General features: G+C 43.5%; 1 protein-coding gene across 3 annotated transcripts in view; it reads right to left on the minus strand.

The window, feature by feature from the left end:
• Vps26 (vacuolar protein sorting 26) overlaps positions 1-22,568 on the minus strand; it is a 161,998-nt gene that overhangs the window by 107,452 nt on the left and 31,978 nt on the right. For 2 of the 3 annotated variants that reach the window (XM_076212288.1, XM_076212239.1), the window contains exon 2: positions 21,206-21,261. The exons of the other annotated variant lie outside the window; for it this stretch is intronic. In XM_076212288.1, the coding sequence (XP_076068403.1) occupies positions 21,206-21,261 (56 nt within the window). The remainder of the gene's footprint in view (positions 1-21,205; positions 21,262-22,568) is intronic. 3 annotated transcript variants of the gene reach the window in all.

Raw genomic sequence — 22,568 nt, forward strand, 5'->3', positions numbered from 1 at the left:
GTGTGTGTGTATGAGGTGTGTGTGTGTATGAGGTGTGTGTGTGTGTGTGTGTGTGTGTGTGTGTGTGTGTGTGTGTGTGTGTGTGTGTGTATGTATGAGGTGTGTGTCTGTGTATTCACCTTGGTCTTTGTATTCACCTTGGTCTTTGGATCACGTGTTGGACTCGTGATCGACAGCTATTTCCTCTCGGAAGAGAGCTCAGAGCTCGTATGACAGATCTATGGGTAATGCTATGACCTTACACACACACACACACACACACACACACACACACACACACACACACACACACACCCAACTCCCCGCCCACGAGAGTCAGAGTAACGACCCGAAGCGCAGTAATACCGAAATAATTTCGACCCTGGGCAGGATCCGAACCAAGCACTGCGAGCACCACCGCGCAGGCAGTCCAGCGCTCTACCAACCGCGCCACCGAGTCGTGTGTGTGTGTGCGTGTGTGTATGTGCGTGTGTGTGGGCGCGTGTGTGTGCGCGCGTGTGTGTGTATGTGTGTGTGTGTGTGTGTGTGTATGTGTGTGTATGTGTGTGCGCGCGCGCGTTCCTATCATGTGAAGGCTAGTGCTAGCGTTTTTTTCAGGAATTGCGGCGGGGGTGGTCCTCAACAATTTCCAGGATCTTATGTCGAGTGAACTTTTTTTCTTCTTAAAACGAATGTGTATGTGCCTGGGCGTGTGTGTTTCACCAACACCACGAGACCCGTCGTCAGCCACCGCCCCACTTGGTTTCATCTTTGTTGGCGCTAAACACGTACGCACGCGCACACAAATACACTGAATGGGTTCACTATTTTCTATTTAACCAAACTCTTACTGCAGGGAATACAGGGTGAAAAACCTTCAGCTAGATGCTTACATATGGCAAACGCGTGCGTGTGCATACACACTCGCACACACGGATATTACTTATCGACGGGTTAGGTCACGTGACGCGAGGTCAAGTATGGGTTTTCGCCGCCAGGGTCAATCATGACTTTAGTCCACTGAACGACGCTCTATCTGGGCCAGAGTCCAGTTCATAGGCTGCACGGGTCGTACATCGCACCCCCTCCCCACAAAATAAATAAATAAATAAAACAATAATAATAATTTGGCGACGCTAACGCAGCAAGATCAAGTCCGTGTTTATTCGGAGAGGCCTCTCGCGAGGAAGGTGCTGTCACGTCACAAGGGATCAAACAGGTGACACCCACCCAGGGGGCCGTGAGTGAGTGACTTATATCTCAGGAAAAGGTCAACGAGCGCCTGACTGATAACAACGATAACAACGGGATCTTCGTCGATGGAAACGCTCTCTCTCTCGTTATGCTGCTAATTCTGACCCAACAAGTCATAGAAAGAAGGTCCTCTCGTGACGTACTGGGCGAGGTCAAAAGACGACAACAGTGTCTTGTCATGTGAAGAGGCGTTCCCATATGGACCGGTGGGGTTAGCCGCCATCGACAAGTCGAGTGTTTTATGAGTTCCTTCAGGAGCTGGGGCATCCGGGCGGGTCCTCCTCGTGAGGGAAGGGGTATTGAACAAAAGATTTCTCTCATCCGCTTCCACGAGTTCCACGACCACGCCAACCTCTGCCACGTCACTCCTGCAACTTCTCTATACCGTGTCTCCACCTTCTGCCTAGTCTCGTTCTTCCCAACTTGCCACCTCGCGGCGTCCAGTCAGTCAGTAACGCACCTGCCCTAGAATCTTATTTGCTTTCTCTGAGGAGAAAATATACTGCTTAGATGATTTGAGATAATTATTGATAATTACGCCGAGATCCCTTTCACTATCCATTTTTGTTTACGAATTTCCAAATAACTTGTAATCGTACTTAGTTACTTTTTTCTATGTTCATAATCTTGCATTTACTTGTGTTAATTTTCATTTGCCACTTTTCAGACCATTGCTAAAGTTTATCTAAATTTTCTTGAATATCTAATTGGTTTAAGTGATCATTTGTCATTCCGCAGTTTTGTATCACCTGCAAATCTGGCAAAATAGATTTCAGTCCTTGGTCTATATCATTTATATTGTATATACTATGAATAGAAGTGGCCCAAGAACGAAACCCTGAGAAACTCCATTCGTGATATTTTTTTCCATCTAGAATTTTTGCCAGTTAGAACAGCACTCGGTTTACGATCGTTTAACCAATTACTAGTCTAGCTTAATGGGCTACCAATGATTCCGCGTGAAGCTAATTTAGCGTGTCTTCCTTCATTCTGTCTCCATCGCCTTCGTGGAGCATGGATGATGAATACTAGTGGGGATACTTGTGGTGATGGTTGCAATGGTGTGGGTGGTGATGACTGTACTGAAGGAGGTTGTATTGTCGGTCGTACTCGTGGTGGTTACAGGTGGTGGTGGTGATGGTTGTGAAAGTAGTGGTGCTGCTTCCGGTGGTGACAGTGGTGATTGCGACGGTGGCGGTACTGGTGACAGTGATGGTGGTGATAAGGATGGCCATGGTGACACGCCCTGCCTGAATTCCGGAGGGCGCCCCCGACGGTTTCCTTTCCTTTCCCTCTCCTGACCCAGGTAACACCATCCTGCACAGACAAAAGACAGGCCTAGCATGTCCCATGACTCAAGTCCTCCTCCTCCTCCTCTCATTCCTTCCCTTCCACTTTTCGCAACCAGCCTCAAGGCCTCAATGGAGGCCTCGTTTCAGTCTGACCCAGTCCTGCTTGCGGCCCCTCCTCTCCTTTTCTGCATCCTTCTCCCCAACTTATGCTCTCCCTCCCTCCCAAACCTATGCATCTCCTATCAACATTCTATGTCTGCATCTCTCTCTCTTTCCCCCTCTACTAAACTTCATTTCACCCTCCTCTCTCTCGTTCGCTCTCGTGCGCGATGGTACATGCACGCGCGTATGGGTGTGCGTGCGTGAATGCCTCTGTGCATTGGCATTGTGTGCGTTCGCGGGTGCAGCGTTCTTGAACACATCTACTTGTGTTCTCCATGACCAGTTGTGCAACGCTGGTCAGTTTCTCGCCGCCTCGCTTTACGTCTCTCGACTTTTGACTATACTGGTTTCTTTTTTTTTATTTCACGCATTTTGATAACTACAGCAACTGTGGTGGTGACGTTTCGATGATGATGATGATATCACAACGTTATACTAGTACCACACACGTGTGGGCCTTTACCCAGACGAACGAAACCCAATATTTACATAATCGAGTTTTATTGATGTAAGCACTTCGCCACAAGTTCTTTTCATAGGGACTAACACATGGCATGACCTCGGTGACCCCGAATGAAAAAGGCTCTATTCAGCAAAGGGGTCTAATGTGTTCAGGTGTCAGTTTATAGGTTCCTATGCCTTTAGCCAAAATAATACACAAGGAAGTGTACATGGCCAATCATCAATGTTAAGGACAACTAGGCCCAACCCTAGAGGAGGGGCCTCAGCCCCACAATAGGGTTCGTCGAAGCTAACAAGGAAGAGGCAATTCAGTCAAACCAAGTCTAAGTCAGTTTAGTCTTAGTCTCATCGGTCCATGCCCAAGTCAGAGTCTAACAGTCTCAATCGGGCATATGACTGCGTTTTGGGCATATCACCAGTAAGGTCTGTATAATAATTTTATGTCCAGCCTCCCGCACACAAAAACACTACTCATATAATATGCAAAGTGCAACACATCAAATAAAATAATAAGAAACAGATAAAATAGTCTCATTCAACAACACAAGACCCAGTAGGCTATATGCTATCATGCATATTTGCATGATGTTCGCGGTTCCCCTCATGAATCTGCTACACCTACCTATACGCTAACATGGAATGTAAAGAGGAACGCGACACAATTGGTTGACCCGCGCATACTGTGGCCACGAACCGTGCCACAGCTGTCTTCACTCCAGTCCCCCACGGCTCTTTTTGAAAATAATAATAATAACAATAATAATAATAATAAAACACTATTTCCTGCTCACTCTGTCCTGGCACATATATAAATGCGTCCGTTTGGCCGCTGGACGTAGTCCTCCTTATAGACATACATTTACTTATGTCCTTCCCTAATAGGCCGTGTGTATCTACTTCATTGTAATACACAAGAGAGGAGCTATGCTCACGAGATCCCGTCTCCCTTTTTCCAATATGTGTATGTGTGTGCGTGTGTGTGTTTGCGAGTGATGTGTGTGGACGCATACACACAAGACGGCACGAATGCATGCCTATCATATGCGTGCACATGCATATGTCTTGCATTGCGTAGGCCAAGGCCACATTGTTCGACAAAGGTCCCCACTCACCAGCGAAATGCATACTAAGAATATTAACGTACTAACGAGCACCTTCAACACGGCGGCGCCCTTCAAAGATTTTGTTATGGCTACCAAAGACAACTGATATCTTCATGCAGCCAGAGGGGGGGAGGGAGACTCGTGACCTGACGAGGGTCTCGGTCAATCGAGATTCCCTTCATGCCGGAGTCCACCCCCTCACCTGTCCTCAGCCAGAATTAAATCCAACGAGTGCGTCACCGCGTTGAGGGCGTTGTGAGGAGCGCTCGCAATCCGGGAAAGGTCACCCAGGCGAGACCCACTAACTTCACATACCCACCGACCGAGCGAGCGGCCGATCGACCTTTCCTGCATTCACAGCCGCGAGAGAAATCTTAATTGACACGACAGAACAAAAAAAAAAAATGCTCTTCAGTCCCACGGCTCGCCTCGCGGATCCCGCCGGACGATTTTTACACTGGTCTGGGAGCTTCTCCGCCTTTTGTTTACTGCCACAAATGATCGACACACATCGTGCGGCGTTCGGCTGCAGCAGTAGAAGCTTCACTCGAAGTGCCGGGAGTTCTCATCGAACTCTCCTCCGTTTCTGCACTCCACCTCTTCCTGCTCGGCGGCGGAGTTCTTCACATAATTTGTTCTCAAAAACGATCAAGACTTTTGTTCACCTGGGGAGAGGGGGAGGGGATCCCCAATTGAAGAAATCGCTCGATGGATAAAGACCTCCCCCCTCCCCCACCTCCGCTCCCGGGCGAGTCCTGATCTCGAAGTGATAATTGAAATCCCTCTGTAGGAACCCCCAACCCTCCCCGGCGGGTCCCACATCGCATGAGGGTCGACTTCCTGGCTGACACCAGGTACAGCGTTGCCCAAAACAATTTTAATCAAATATATGCCGTAGTACTGAACAGACTCCCCCCTTGAACATGACATTATTGATAGTTCATTCAGGCACCAAATGTGATGCAACTTTGCACTGAGCTGAAGGGCGGGCGGGTGGGCGATCGGGTACGGTAGGACTGAGTCGGCCCACTCTCAGTCGCTGAAGACCTTCTACGGGAGAGGAGAGACGGAGAAGAGGGAGAGGAGGGGGAGAGGAGAGAGATGGGAGGTGGAGGAAAAGGAGAGGAGAGAAAAAGGAGAGCAGAGGGTGGGGAGGAAGAGGGAGGGAGAGGGAGAAGAGGGAGGGGAGGGGACGAGAGGGAGATGTGGAGAGGAGGGGAGCGGGAGAAGAGAGGTGGAGGAGAGAGGGAAGTAGAGGGGAAAGGGACGAGAGGAAGGGAAATAAAAGGGGAAAGGGACGGAAGAGAGGAAGGGGAAGGTGCAAGGTTCGTAGCGGTGTCACTAAATACCGTTCAATAGTGACTGCATAAAACTCCCACCTTCCTCTCCATCCCTATTCCAGGACGGAGAGAGAGAATGGTGAAGGGAGAGGGGGAGGGCACTGTGTATATGTCCATGTCGTTGAGTTGTTTGTCTAAGAAAGTCATTATCTTATTTTTCTGGCAATACCGCCGCTACCTCCACCCCGTCATGGAGGAGGGGCACCCCCCACCCCCGACTCTTCCCACCTCCAAGTTCTACACGTGCCACTTTCAGTGAATCAGTCCCCTATGCGCACCTACGTGTTAATACCTCGCCAAGGAAACGCAATCAACGAGATCGCAACCTTACCCAATTTTCTGAAATGAAATAATACATATATACATACACATACAATATATATATATATATATATATATATATATATATATATATATATATATATATCAGGTCAACGGCGTCTTCGTTAGTAGTATACTGAGCACCATCCCCTACCTACAGCTACCACCCTCGGAATCTCGTAAATCCCCCCCCACTACCGATTTGGGAACAACAGTTTCAAATGATGAATTTATCTCCGAGAGGGAAGGAGAGGGTGGAAGAGAGGGAGAGGGAGAGGGAGGGGGAGGGGGAGAGAGAGAGAGAGAGAGAGAGAGAGAGAGAGAGAGAGAGAGAGAGAGAGAGAGAGAGAGAGAGAGAGAGAGAGAGAGAGAAGAAGAGTGAGAGAGGAAGAAGGAGAGGAAGAAGGATAGAAAGGAGAGACGAAGGATATATATATATATATATATAAATATAGAAAGAGAGAGAGAGAGAGAGAGAGAGAGGAAGGAGAGAGAGAGAGAGAGAGAGAGAGAGAGAGAGAGAGAGAGAGGAGGGAGAGAGGCAGAAGGAGAGAAGGAGAGAGATAGAGATATATAGAGAGAGGGGGGGAGGGAGAGAGACAGAGTTTTTCGATTGTTCCCCGTGAACTTGTGAAGCACTGCTTTGTGCTCAGACCCCTGTAGAGTCACAGTTCACTTTCGCCTGGCCTGAGGAAAAACAAGTTTGTCCTCCTCGTCCTTCCCGCCCGGCTCGAACCGAAGTGACCCAACGAGCGCCTCCGTTATTCCCCATGAAAAATCAGGAAGACTATTAAATAGGAGGAAGAAGAAGAAGAGGAGGAGGAGGAGGAGGAGGAGGAGGAGGAGGAGGAGGAGTAGGAGGAGGAGGAGGGGGACTGAGCCTCGACATCACTACTATTACTACTAATATCACCACTTACTCTCGGCCAACTAACTTGGCGTGCCTTCCACACGGGGACGCCCTAACAACGTGCGATATTATTCTGCTGAAGGGGAGGGGCGGACCCTAGTTGTCGGACAGTCTTGATGGATCGGGACCCCGCCTCCCCAGCCACAGATGAACGACATCGCCTTGCAGCAGGAACAACATCTATCGAGAGGGTCGTCATGCTGAAGATTCCATCAACAGAAGATGCTCACGTGATCATGAATAAAAATCTCTGCCCTCGCTCACCCCCTCCTACACCGAATCATTACAATCTAAACATCTATGGGGGAAAGGAGGAAGAGGTCACGCCGGGAGGCGCTTAGCTGCGGCCGATGCCCTCGTCACCTTTGCCCAGTACGCCCGAACTCCCTGAGCAAGTGACAGTCACCGGTAGCCGTTGGACTGGTGCCAAGGTCCCCGTGGTTGATTGATTTAAGACATTTTTGGTTTGAAGGCTAAGCGACGGAGCCGGTAGGCCATTCAGCGCATAAGGGTCCCTGTGGCACGGCGAGAACAAAACCCACGCACGCACCACAGTGGATCATCCAATGTCACGGTCATTATCACACCAACACGGTAGACAGACATTAACGTCCGGCCTGGCCGCTTTCTCCGGCACGCCCTTGCCGGACAACATCCATGGCTGGGCTGGCGACGCGGCCTCCCTTGTTGAACCGGCCGCGGGCCTTGGCGGGGTTTACTCCGGCTAGCGGCGGCCGATCCTGCACCTCTCAACTTTCAAGGTATTTCGTTGTGTGTGTCAGTTTTTTTTTTTTTTTAAGACCAAGGGGAAACATCAACTCCAAGAAACCACCTCGAACAACCCTGCCAGGGATGTTGCCACCACCTACGTTTTTTTTTTCTTTTTTATTCCGGCCAACTCCAGGCGGTTCTACTCAGTGTGAGAGAACGAGATGGAGGGGGCGAGATCTTTCCTACACCTGTTGGAAGGTCAAAGCAAAACGTCTGGCCGTGAGTGCCCCCCCCCCTCTCTCCAACTTCGTCTCACCTAGCGAAGAATCCGTCGTCATAATGAATAGACTTGATAGCAGGAAAACAACCCCTTTCAGTACGGTGACGCACGATACAAATATTATTTGACTCAACACCAAACGATTCTATTAAGCTCGAAATATATCGCCGTTGCTAGGGAGGCCAAGCCTAACCTCTCAATTCAACCCGTCGTAAGGTAAGATGTCACTCGGGCGAGAGCCAGGCAATTTCAATCAGCCTAGAGGGCGTCAATACAGCGACGAAGCGTGTGTGTGTGTGTGTGTGTGTGTGTGTGTGTGTGTGTGTGTGTGTGTGTGTGTGTGTGTGTGTGTGTGTGTGTGTGTAGGGTGGGGTAACGTGACGTGTGTCTATGACCAAGGAATCTAGGCGTGCCCTGACACACCCCGCCTCCCCCAACCACCTTTGCCTACAGGAAGTGAGAGGAATTGTCAAAGTCACAGAGTATGTTTGTGCTCACGTCCGCCCATGCGTGCAGTGTTGGGGGACTGCGGGCGTACACGTCTGTGTACTTGAACACACGTGTGATGCACCACGGTCTTGGATCACGTGCTTCATTCCTGACTGACGATTTATACCTTCCCGGATGAGACCTTGCAGTTCGTATATCGATGTATGGGGAATGCTATGACCTTACACTTTTACCCACACACACACACACACACACACACACACACACACAAACACACACACACACACACACACAATGGGAAGGAGTTTACGCGTATGTTGATGGGGTAAGTGGGGAGGGTGTGTGTGCACGTAATGACGCTCTCATCTAAGGTGACAGAAGGAACAATTAAACAAAATTTATGTGAAAGCATGCGTGAAAGTTTCACAAAGAAGGCGTTCTTCAACAATACAAAGGCAACATGACGTGTCGTCTTGTTCTCGTATTATGACCTCATCAATGTAATCTGCAGAAGATGAATTTCGACGCTGTCAACCTCAGATTTTGATCACCTCGTGCGACAAACCGTTCCCGAGAAACACCAAAGACTTTTGGCAAATCCGCACATCCGACAACGCAGCTTTTGTCGGTGGCACAGGCTCACAATCAGGATGGGAAAGGCGAATACGCCTGCAGCCCTCTATTTGCTCTTTATGGGACATCTAAGGCTACACTAAGCTTGCCCGATTCTTCCCGTAACACACTGATTCTCAATGTGGGAGCCAAGGCAAACATTTAAGGGGACCATGGCCTACTGTTAACTGTTACATATTATACATTTCTATAAACCGTGAGGAATCTGAATGCAAGTTAAACATATTACAAAAATGAATAAAATATAATTATGATTGTCAACTTTGTAACAAAGCAAAGAGTTTCTCATCAACATTTTATCAATATATATATATATATATATATATATATATATATTGAATAAAATATTGATAGATTTTGAATGATGATGGAGAAAGAAATGAGGAAATAATAGGAGAATTTAACGCTGACGTTTCGACCTCAACATAAAGACACTAACGCGACGAATGAAAATAGTGTGGTATATAAAATTCCGTGTAAAGGTTGCCCTTCAGCATAATATCGAGAATCTGGTCGAGGACTTAAGAAAGGGATAATTGAACATAAAAATGATGTAAAAGCGCACCGAACAACTAATTCTATAGTTAGGCACACTGAAGAACAAGATCATCTCCCTGATTGGAATAATGTGGTTGTTCTTAGAGGTTATACAAAAAAGTTGAGAAAAACAATTGAAGCTGCATATATATATATATATATATATATATAATATCAATGAAAACATAAATAATAGAGAAGGTTTCGTAAGTCTAGCAAAACCTACTAGTCATATAATAATTTCAGAAAATAATAAAAACCTGTGCATTAGGCTCTCCCAGGTGGCCCGAGAGATGAAGGCAGTGGGTATATTTTGTCCGATTGTGATCAAATGTTGTTAGCTTTGATAAAGACACTGCGAGGTCGAAACGTCAGCGTTAAATTCTCCTACTATTTCCTCATTTCTTTCTCCATCATAATATATATATATATATATATATATATATATATATGTATATATAATATATATATATATATTCAGGGTGGGATTTGTGAGAAAAATGAAGGGGAACCACACAAATGTTGAGAATTCATGAAGTTGGGGAATGGAGTGAAAAAGGTTGAGAGCCATTGGGAGGTCTGACCTCAAGAAGGGACCTACGACAGGACCTTGTATGTCTCCCACCTACACAGAGGGACGTTGGAGGGAATCATTTCCGCCTCTCTGAGGTGGCATCCTAACCCAACAATCACTGTGGCTTCCACTTCCCTGAACGAAGTCCGAGCACACTGGGCAAAGGCGGCTATCTCGGTCGTAGTTCAGCGCCTCCTGGCGTTAGTCCCAACACACCTTTCAGAGACGTCACCCATGAATGTCTTGTTGCTCAGTTGCACCTCTTCGTTGAAGCCAGGCCTGGTGGCTGCCCATTTCAACGTGACGGCGTCTGGATGACCCCTCCCCCACTCCCACTCCCCCAGGAATCCTAAAACTGTTTTAAACGAAAACGCTCGCATTTAGTATATATTTTGCGATCTTAGGTATATATACACATTTCCCGTATGCATGGCGCAAGTAATGTAGTAAATGCAATGTCTAAACACATTTAGAGAAAAACCTTTTTACTCCTCACCCCCCCGCCAAGTCCCTACGACAGGAGGGGGAGCGCCACAACGAGACCCTCTCCTGCTGCTGCTGCTGGTAGTAACAATGAAGGGGATATGTTCGAATGGACGCGTGGGAAGATGGTTATTGCCGCAGGGGAGGAAATGAAAAATAAATATAATAAAAATAAATAAATAAATGAAATATATATATATATATATATATATATATATATATATATATATATATATATATATATATATATATATATATATATATTCAGAAGTCTTTGACGTGAAGGAGATATCAACCGACCGATACCCTCTCACGTGCATGACAACCGTCAGTCGCTGTCGGCCGGAAACCCATTAAAACGTTACTGTACTGTGGGGTTAAAAAATTAACACGCACACACACCTAGCACGAGAAAACTGCACCAACTATAGCTATTGCCAAGACAGGAAATAAACGAATACACAAAATACATAACGCATCCGTGAAGGGGTGCTTACGCGGCGGGGGAAGTGTGGGTGGGGGGGGGCATCAGTTGCTAAAGTCTACGCCCCCTCTTCCTTTCCCATCAGGCCCTTCGAAGGGGGCGGGGGTCTACCTCCCCGCGCCTATGCCCAAGTGTCATCCCGTTGAACACCTTTCTCCAAATCGTCATTTTCTCGTAATAGTAATTGTGAAGGATATCCGCGCACAGGGAAAAATCACTTAATATATAAATGTACATACATGTGTGCATATAAGTGCACCCGCGCCTCACGGTCAGCCTTAAAGCATGACAGATTTAACCGCAGAGATGTATCGAGCGGTGAAGTGCCCACTGGTCCCGTTCTCGTTCTAAAAATGTCTATGAGTACGATCTCCTCACTTTTGGAGCTTAGTGGTCACTCGATCCTATCCTAACGCCAGCCTGTTTTACTCAGCTTGTGAAAAACGGCTTGTCCTTCATGGGACCAGGTCCGCACAAGCCATCCATCCATATGTTACCCCAGATCTCTCTTGCACGAAATTCACGAGTCCCAGCCAACCAGCATGTATTTACCTAGTTGTATTTTACGGGAAGGGGAGCTATGTTCGTGGGGCCCCGTCTTCATATCTCATTTTATCTAAACTGTTTTTAAATTCATGTATTGTTTTTGCACACACCACTTTCTCATCTAAATTGTTCCAAATGTCTATTACTCTCAGGGGAAATGTGTGTGTGTGTGTGTGTGTGTGTGTGTGCAGATTTGGATAACTACTTGGTTTTGTAGAGGTGAACGAGACCAATTTTAATGTCTCGGAAATATCTGGCAAAATCAATTTATTGGCGAACGTCTTTACATCGTAGTGCACACTTCCGGGTGAATTATGAAAAGGTTACATATCGGGTGAATTATGAAAAGGTTACATATACAAATATATATATATATTATATATATATACATACACATATGCTTGATTATTATACACAAATAGATATGATAAAAAGTTTAATGAGTCACTCGAGGATGAGGGTGAAATACAATTTTTACAATATTGGCAGAGTAAAGACACCGGAATTTGCGGAAACAGATTACGTGGGAAAACTTAACCATAGAGAACTGAGGTACTGTCGTGTCACTACATATTGTGTATGTATATACAAGTGTATATATATATATATATATATATATATATATGTATATATATAAAGAAATATATATAAAAATATATATATACATATATATATATATATATATATACATATATATACATATATATATATATACATACATATATATATATATATATACATACATATATATACATATATATATACATATATATATATATATATATATATATATATATATATTGGAAGTAGGCTTAATAATGCATGCGTTGTTAAAGTCAACAGCTACGATAGCGGTCGTCTGGATGCAGATCTCTTAGTAAAGTACTGAAGTCCACGGTATTTTCCTCTAGACGTCTTTCGGTCTCTGGCCATCTTCAGGTGTTAACTGGTCGAATTGTTGACAGAGAATGACTCGGTTTGGCCGCATGTTGATATATATCGGCGGGGAGCGGAGATGTACGCGAGCCGAGGTGAGCGGTGGGGGCGGGAGGGGGGGGGGCGCACGAGGACCGCAGGTCCTCCACCGAGAGATGGGACACGAGGGGGCGGCGTCTTCGGAAGCCGATGGGTGCTTCCATAGGGCGGCGGGGACGATGATGTGCTGGCCGTACAGCGCCAGTTCCCCGTCGGCGGAGAGGGCGTCCCGGAGTTTCCAATACGGGGGGACAGAGTTGGGTAGGGCGAAGCGGTTGGACGGGAACCCGGAGGACACGCAGGTAAGCAGGTGGCCGTAGGCGGGGTTTATCCGTGCCGCGGCCCGGAGTCTTTGGAGCGTCCTGTCGGCGTCGGTGGCAGGCGACGGGTCGTCCTCGCGAAGCGCCGGCGCTGTCGGTGACGACGCTCATAATGTGAGGATGGGGATGAACGGATGACGGTCCGTCATCAACGTAAGTGGGGCAATTCAAACGGATATGTTTTGCGTTTGGACGCGGCCCAGGTGACTGCAAGCATCTCCAGTGATAGTGACGTATCGGGTTTCGGCGTCCGTCACACTGGACGAGACGTAAGTGCCCCTGACCATAGCCTTGGAGGAAGGCGTCCCCGATGCAGAAGAAGCGCGACGCATCCGTCTGCAGTACCACTGGCGGGGGGAGGGGGGGGGTCGAAGGGCGCCAGCACGGGTGGCGACAACAGAGCTCGCCTCACCGACAGGCGTGATGCTCCATTGGGTCAAGTTCTTCCTTGATCCTGAAATGTGAACGGTATCGGCCTGAGCGTGTGGGAGGCGAGGGGCACCGCGTTGTTTTTCGGGTGGATTCTCATGGGGGACCCATCTTTCGTAGGGGGGGGCGGTGCGGAAGTCATCCTTGGAGACCAGCACGTCGCTAAATTCCCGTAGGAAGTAGTCGCGAGCGGCGGCTGGTGAGCTGTCAACATATAGTGTTAATTCGGCGCACCTGTTCGCGTACGTCACCGCCATGATAGGCTAGGCTCCATGCACAGGTTGTTCGCGCGGGGGTTGGGGGGTTGGGCTCGGGCGATTGCTCAATATCCACGGGAGTGGGATGAAAGGCCCATTTGTTCGTATCACGTCCACGAAAGAGCGTCATACTGTCGCACATGTTCTGGTCCAGCATGCACACTGTTGCACGGCACTGCACTCACGGTCCAGCATGTACACTGCCGCCCATTCGTCTACTTCCGTCAGCACTTCGTTCACGTGCGCACCACCGATTCGCGTATCATCCTATGCAAGGTGCATGCAATTGCAAGTAATACTACTCACTGCGCCATGTTTGCAAGCATTCCTGCAAGCAAAGGGCAACAGTGAAACACGGGGGGACGATTTACGCGTTTATTAATCAGTGGGTTGTGTACATGGGAGCGCGAGGTGCGCACAAGAAGACAGACGGATATTGACTGGCGTGGGGGCAACGTCGTTCGCTACACAGAGCGAAGACGATGCAACACCTAGTATAAGTATTAAAAGGGGCCTTATTGGCCATATAAAAGGAGTCCTTGTATGGGAAGCATCACTGCTGGTCAGGGCACACCACAACACCATGGTACCCTGCTCTATGCTAGTATCCTTGGCCAAAGCACTACACCACAATCCTCATCTCTTCTTTCCTTGTGTAAGTACACTCTACTCTCTTCCTTCACCCCTCCCCTCTCTCTCACACACACTTTGTGCAGTCCCCATCTTAATAATTCCACCCATGCTATTTTGTGAAGTAGTGCTGTCCCATTTCATTCCAAAAGTTCGAAACTAAAAGCCTTTTAATCCACACTGTCAGTTTGTAGGTATATGTGTGTGTGTGTGTGTGTGTGTGTGTGTGTATTTACCTAGTTGTATTTTACGGGAAGAGAGCTATGCTTGTATAGTTTTTGCACTCACTGTTTTCTCATTCAGCTTGTTCCAGATATCTATCACTGTGTGTGGGAAGCTATTCTTTTTCAGACCTCTTCTGTAACTATCCTTTTAAATTTATTTTTATGTGTGTGTGTGTGTGCCTGCATGTACGTGCACATATTGTACACATGCAATGTATGCAATGTGACTACACATCTCGAGTTGAGGGTTCACAGGGCATATCTAATAGGAGTACACACACACACACACACACACACACACACACACACACACACACACACAAGGTTTGTTAATTGATCCATTATTTCTTTTTGAGTTACTTATATTTCCCTCATCGGGGGTGGGTTGCACTTTACTCCCTTCATCCCAATGCCATACTTTTTCTCTAGTGAAAACAGACTTTAAGTGATTGTTCATGACTTCAGCCATTTCTAAATCTTCTGTGTACTCTACTGTATATTTCCATGACAGTTTCGCCATTTCCTGTTTATTTTCAAGTTTACCATTCACATATCTATAGAATTGCTTAGGTTGATCTTTACATTTTTTCCTCTCTGTGCACTTTTCCATATTTATTACTTTGGTTAATGTATATTTGCCACTCTTGTTTTTTTTTCCCATCTTTTCCAAGCTTTACCTCTTCTATCTTTTGCCTCACTGCATCTTCTATTGAACCAGCACTTAATATACACCTCTTCTTGTTTCTGTCTTGGTACGTATTTATCCACTCTTTCATTACAGATTTCCATCAAAATCATCCATTTATCTTCCAATTGCGTCTCTTCATTGTAGAATTTTCCCCAATTTGAATTTTGAAAGAATTTCTTAAATTTCCCAAAGTCTGTTTTGTTGTACATCAGTCTTCCTTTTCTGTATTTCTCATTTCTCTCTATATATAATTCCTCCTTTAGTTCAAATTCTATTAATATGTGATCACTCTTTCCAAATGGTGTCCTGTATTCAATTTTATCCACAATTTCAGGTTCTGTTATAAGTATTCAATCTAGTCTCACCTGTTCATTACTTCTATATCTGGTATTTTCTTTTACCCATTGTGTCATTCTAGGTTCTAGTCATGTCAAATAATACATTTCCCCATATATCCTCTCCACCTTTCACTGTCATTCCTTCCCAACAGATTTCTTTGCAGTCAACCCCTTCCATACGGTGCCGCCTATGTAGGCGGCATGAGGAGCAAGTGGATATGCGAGGCTGCCATATCGGCATCTTGATTATATTTATTGTAGTTGCCCCTGCATAATGACATACTCTCTAAGCTGTCTTCATCACATTTTCTATGGTTATCAAAATTCACGGGTGAGAGAACGATCGATATAAGCGGTAACAATTTTTTATGATGCGAGTATTAATACGAAACATCGTACGTCTGGCAGCTAATGCTGCCCGCGAGATTTTGGCCCGTAGTGAAGTGGTTAAAATCTCCAATAAGTATCAGGTTACCTCCATCTTTCAGCATCTTGTTAAAAGAATGCCTTGTATCTTACATTTTTGAATGCTTGCCCTCTTTCCAAGAGCCCATTTTTGAGGGGCACATAAATCACCACAAACTCTCTACTTTTCATGTTGCTATCTTCAAATTTTATCAAGATCATTTCTACAGTTTTTACCCTCTGTAACATTCATCACATTTAATTTTTTTTTTTTTTTTGTCCAGAGTTACAACTCCTCTGCACTGTTTCTCATCTCTTTTTAATCCAATGTTTATTTAACCCATGTCAAACTCTATTTGGTGGAAGTGAACCCCTTAATTTTGTCTCTGCAATTCCCATTATGTCTGGTTTTTCTTTTGACAGGTAATCATTTAGTTCACTTAATCCCGAGATCAATCAATGTTAGTGTAAGCCCCTTTTAAATTTTTCCTTCTCCATCTTGATTTCTGTTCCATTCATTTTGTTTACCGGAACATACCATTTTCTCAGCCTTATGTCTAAGACTCTCCAATAGAACTCCTTTCGATCTCCATTCTCTTTGCATTTTTTCTTTGGCTTCACCTCTTCATGTTTTCTCTATTTCTCTTTCATCAACATTCAGTTCTCATTTTATCCATATACCTCACTATACGACTGATTGCTATAAAGTAGGCAAAACAAATGTTGGGTGTATGTGAAAGCCCCAGGCAAAAATTGAGGGGGGAGTTAGCAGGGTCCATGAACACAACACCCCTATTTACATGTAAAACCCCCCCCTCGATATACAAATTTTCGCATTGCAACCAGTCAGCTGGGAACACAACTCTGTTGTATAGTGAGGCATTCCTGTATTGTTGTAGTGTTCACTCTTTGCTAACTTTCCTGATTTTGCTAGTATGTCTTCTACTACCATTTGTGACCTTGATTTTATCTTTAGAGGCAGATTTCTTTTTTTTTTAATATTGTCTCATTCTATATACTTTCCTTTTCTACTTCTTGGTCTCCATCTTGTACTTCTTTTAGAAGTCTTTTTGCTATTTCTTTTTCTCCTTTTTCTCAAGTACCTAACCAGGACATTTTTTCCTTTAGTCCATATACTACAATACTTTTTTTACCCACTGTATCTCTAACCCAATTTGCTTTTTCTTTGATTACTTGAATATTTGTGTCCTTTACATTCTCCTGCATTTGTTGTACTTTTTCCTTAATAGCTAATCTCTTCATTTTCTGTTTTCATTGCATTTCTTAATCCACAAATTTTCCTCTCCTAAATTTCTTCAATGCTTTCAGACATGCCTCTATTTTGTAATTTACCTTTTTTTTTTTATTCTCACTATTGGTCTCCTTTTTTTTCCCATCTTTTCATTTTCACATTTAACCTTAATTAATTCTTTCTTAATTCACTTAATTCATTATTTATTTCAGCATTCTTTTTCTTTAAATCACACACCTCTTTAATTTGTGGTCCTTTCTTAAATTCATAATCTTTCTATAGTTCCATGAATTCTCTATCCCATGAGTTTCTATTAAAACTTATCTCCCTTTCCATGTCTGTGATTTGACTCAAATTTCTTCCATGCTTACCAAATCCACAAAAAGGATCATCAGTACTTAGCCTGAGCAGTCCCCTTAGACATAGTTCAAGAAAGGAATGGATGGGCTGATTGTGCCTTCCTGGACTTACAAAAAGCTTTTGACAAAGTACCACACAAAAAATTATTAAAACTGGAACATACAGGAGGGATACAAGAGAACCTACTAAAATGGGGACTTCCTGATTGGTAGAAAGATGAGAGTAGTGCTCAGAGAAAAATATTCAGGTTGGAAAAAGGTGATCAGTGGAGTTCCAAATAAAAAATTTTGCTATTTATGTGAATGACATGGATGATGATGTGCAATGTTACATGAGCTTCTTTGTAGATGATGCCAAATTGTTAAGGAAAGTAAAAACTGAAAAGGATTGCGAATCACTATAGGAAGACCTGTATAAGGTATGGAACAGGAGTCATAAATGGGAAGTGGACTTCAATATTAACAAGTGTAGCATAATGGAGTTTGGCAAAAGTAAAAATAGAACATCAGGGCAATATAAAATTGGAACTAAGGAGGTAAAGAAGGAGAGATCCGAAAAAGATTTGGGTGTAATCATCCCAAACAACTTGTCCTATGATAAATAGATAAAGTTGTCGGAGAATCCTATAACTTGCTAAGATCAATAAAAGTGGCATGTACATATTTGGATGAAGAAGTACAGACGCTCCTCTACTTACGTTCATTCGTTTTACGTTTTTTTCAATTTTACGTTTGAACTGTGAAAAAAAAATGTAAAAAAAAAAAATTTTGAGTGAATTTTTTAGTTTAGCACGCTCTCCATAGTCAAACGATACTTGCGCATGACGCTGCGTCCATTGTTTACATTGCACAAACGACAAACTGAATATGCCTTGCCTCCTCCTCCTCCTCCCCCTCCTTCTCCACCATCTCAATTTATGTTGCTTGAATTTAATTTATTTGAAATTAATGTTATTATTTTACAATGTTATGTGTATAATTAATGATTTAGGGGTGTTTTATAAGATACGGTAACAGAATTTACGGATGTATAGTACAGTAACAACTTACGTTCATTTTCAACTTACGTTCGGCCGTTCGGAACATAACTAAAACGTAAGTTGAGGAGCGTCTGTAATTAAAAAAATATTGGTCACACTGATAATGCCTAGACTAGAATATGCAGTGACACTGTGGTCACCCAGTACCAAAAAGAATATAAAGAAAATAGAAAGAATCCAGAGAGCAGCAACAAAAATGGCCCCTGCACTTGCAAACTTGTCATATGAGGAGAGATTGGCTAAACTGGAGTTACTGACTCTGGAGCAAAGAAGAGAGGCAATCTACTGACCATCTACAGAATCATGAAGGGCACAGAAATACTCGATACAGAGGACTTGTTAAACTGGGACAAGAGAAAATAAAAAAAAACATAGTTATAGAGGAGATCTGAAGAAAAACAGTTTTCCACATAGAATGGTGGACACTTGGAACAAACTGGACGAAAAAATAGTGTGCGCAAAAACCATTCACAAGTTTAAGAGCAAACTAGACACTGTGAGATACAAAGGCGGGACACCACGAGCGTAGCTTCCCTTTCGCAAAATACAAATGGGTAAATACGAACTTCCGAAGAGTCAACATCTCCTCACTTGAGTTCCATAGACTGTCAGTGTAATTAGCTCCCCTAGAAGAAGGGATTGTTTACTTGACCCAACCCCAGCTTTCTCCAGCCTCTTTAAATTGCACCAACCCTCTACTTTGGAGAAAGAACCAGAAGACGACGGGTGGAGGCCGCCCAGTGTGTGTTAATGCAAAATTGCATCCAGCTCCACAAGCCCAATCTCCCATGACCACCAAGGGGAGCCTCATGCAAGAAGCCCTTGACATGCTGTGCCAATTCTTAAAATGGGAATACCAGTCTTCGCCAGGCTCCTCCACATTCTTCCTTGTGTGGAGATCAGTTTCCCTAAAACATTTATTGCTGAAATTATGCAGTCAGTACCAGGGAGGTGGTGGTGAAGGGGGGTGAACAAGAAGGTGAAGAAGAAGCGTTGGGAGGCAAGGAGGAACAGGAGACAGAGGAAGATGATGATGAAGAAGAGGAAGACATGGGGTATATAGAGGGAGAGGAAAGTTAGGATGAGAAGAAAGAAAGAAGGGAGGTAGAAGAGGAAGAGGAGGTAGAAGAGGAAGAGGAGGAGGAGGTGGAGGGGGAGGAGTGGAACAGTCACAAGTTGTCTGCTCTGGTGGAAAAGTGGTGATAAAATCATGAAACTTGTTTGATGGAAAAGGTCTTGGAGACCCGAGTTCCAGCCTCATGGGAATGGATCTCCATGTGGAAATGAAATTACTGATGGGCTCTAGAGATGGACAGTGCAGAAATCATTATCTCTGGTGCCCAATTCCACAGGGCAACCACCTACAGAAGCCAATCATCAGTCCTGGTTATTTGTCAATGTATGAGAAATCTACATTCCATACTTACACTTTATACAGATAACACCCTGTCTAGCTCTTATCCATAACAAGACCTCAACACTGGCACACTATTCAGATCACTCAAAATGGTGGATAATCCTTAGCCTTAAAACTGTTCTTTAAACAGAGTATTGACTGATTTCATTTTCACAACAGTTAAAACACCAAAACAAAATATGACTGTAAAACAACTGCCCCTAATCCAAAAGAGAAAAAACATCATCATCAGTATGAAGCACACAAAGAACAATGAGGGTCCCCACTTGAAGGCTGCCTTCAACTCGGAACACTTCAGTTCCCACTGTCTCTCTTGAGATGCATCAAGATGCCTTCCTTTCAACCCTTCTCAAACATTCTTGGAGGAAGCCTATCAATAACTTACACCCATTTATCCATAAACCATACACTTGAAGAACAAGAAGACTGGGTTTCAGATAAAAAAAAAAAAATATATATATATATATATATATATATATATATATATATATATATATATATATATATATGAAATATATATATATATATATATTATATATATATATATACATATATATATTATATATATATATATATATATATATATATATATATATATATATATATAATAACTACACACAAAATCAAGTTGTTTTGAGTCCACTGCTGAGCAGCAGCTTCTCCCAGAACATTCAATGACACACAACTGTGTCAATCTCTGCCACATCACTCCTGCAAATTTCTTTATCTCATCTCTCCACCTTTGGTCTTGTCTCTTCCATGCTTGCCATCTAGTGACATCCAGTCTGTAACCCACTTTCTCTATCAACCACCATTCTTTTCTGCTAACTTCCCTGTCCAATTCCATTTTCTTTCTTTTACTGCCTCCAAAATATCTTTCACTCCTGTCTGCTCCCTCCAACTTGCCTTCTTCCTGTCTTTCAATGTTACAGTATTCCCAGCACTGACCTCTCCTTTCACCTCCGTGCACGGCTTAGTTTTTGTCTCCACTGCCTTAATCTGTCTCAGCATTGACCTCTCCTTTCACCTTTGTGCACGGCTTAGTTTTTGTCTCCACTGCCTTAATCTGTTTCAAAGTCTCACATCTATGCATTATAGCTGGCATTGTAGTGATGGTGAATTTTTTGTTTCAGGCACATAGGCATCGGTAGCCTCTTATGATTTTACATTCACCAAATATTTTCCAACCAATTATGATATACCTTTTCATTTTATTTTCATCATTAGTCAGTTTCAACATTTGGGCCAAATAATTATAATCTTCAACTTCAAAGCTCATCAGTAATAATTGCTTTACTTTGAACTTTCAAGTTGAACATTATCTTTACTCTTATTCATCTTCAAACCTACTTTGAAACTTTCCTTTTTCGGATCACTCGACATATCTTGCAAGTCTTCTGCAGTTTCTGAAACAAGAATAATGTCATCCAGAAATCTAATGCAATTAAAGTGTTCCCCGTTCATCTTAAACCTTTACCTTCCCAACTTAATCTTCTAAAAATATCTTTCAGACATGCTTGAGTGAAATCAAGAAAACTACAGACTACAATAAACCTCTGTTATGCTTTTGTAGATTTCAAAAAGGCCTTTACTTTGGTCAAACAAACAGCAATACTAAAGTCTATACACATCGTGCTAATAAACACAATGTATGAGTTCTAGAGAATATTTATGTGAAAGGTGCTGCTGTAATTTGACTACATATACAAACTGAGAAAGGAGCATAGCAAGGTGATACAATTTCACCTGAATTTGCTTGTTCTCTCTCTCTTCTTCTTTACGGAGTTCTTGAGACGATAATTGTGTGTATTTACCTAGTTGTATTTTACGGGAAGGGGAGCTATGCTCGTGGGGTCCCGTCTTCATATCTCATTTTATCTAAACTATTTTTAAATTCATGTATTGTTTTTGCACACACCACTTTCTCATCTAACTTGTTCCAACTGTCTATTACTCTGTGAGGAAAGCTGTTCTTTTTCAAATCTCTTCTATAGCTGTCTTTTTTTATTTTCTTTCCGTGTCCTCTTGTATTTCTGTCATCCCATTTTATCAGATTCTCTCTATCAGTAATTTCTATGCCTTTCATGATTCTGTAAACAGCTATCAAATCTCCTCTCTCTCTTCTTTGCTCTAGTGTCTGTAGTTCAAGTTTTTCTAGTCTCTCTTCATATGATAGTTTTGAGAGTGTTGGTGCCAATTTTGTAATTGCTCTTTGTATTCAAGTTTTTTTATACATTTTTTTGTACTTGGTGACCATATCGTTGCTGCATATTCCAATCTTGGTCTTATCAGGGTGATTAGGATTTTCTTCACCATTTCTTCATCCAGGTATGTAAATGCCACTTTGATTGTTCTTATTAAATTATAAGTTTCTCCAAAAATCTTATTTATATGTTTCTCAGGTGACATATTATTCATAACAATGACTCCCAGGTCCTTCTCATTTTCTACTTTTTTTATTCCTTCTTCTCCCAATTTATATGCTCCTGTTATTCTGTTTTTGCTTTTTCCAAATTCCATTATACTACACTTTTTTGTATTGAACTCCATCTCCCACTTCCTACTCCATTCCTGTACTTTATTTAGATCTCTCTGTAGTGATTCACAATCTTCTTCAGTTTTCACTCTTTTTAGTAGTTTTGCATCATCTGCAAAGAAGCTCATATAGCTTTCAATTCCTTCATCCATATCATTAATATATATAGCAAACATT

Source organism: Oratosquilla oratoria, chromosome 1 (genome assembly GCF_046742065.1).
Source record: "Oratosquilla oratoria isolate Oo_2021 chromosome 1, ASM4674206v1, whole genome shotgun sequence".
NCBI lineage: Eukaryota > Metazoa > Arthropoda > Malacostraca > Stomatopoda > Squillidae > Oratosquilla > Oratosquilla oratoria.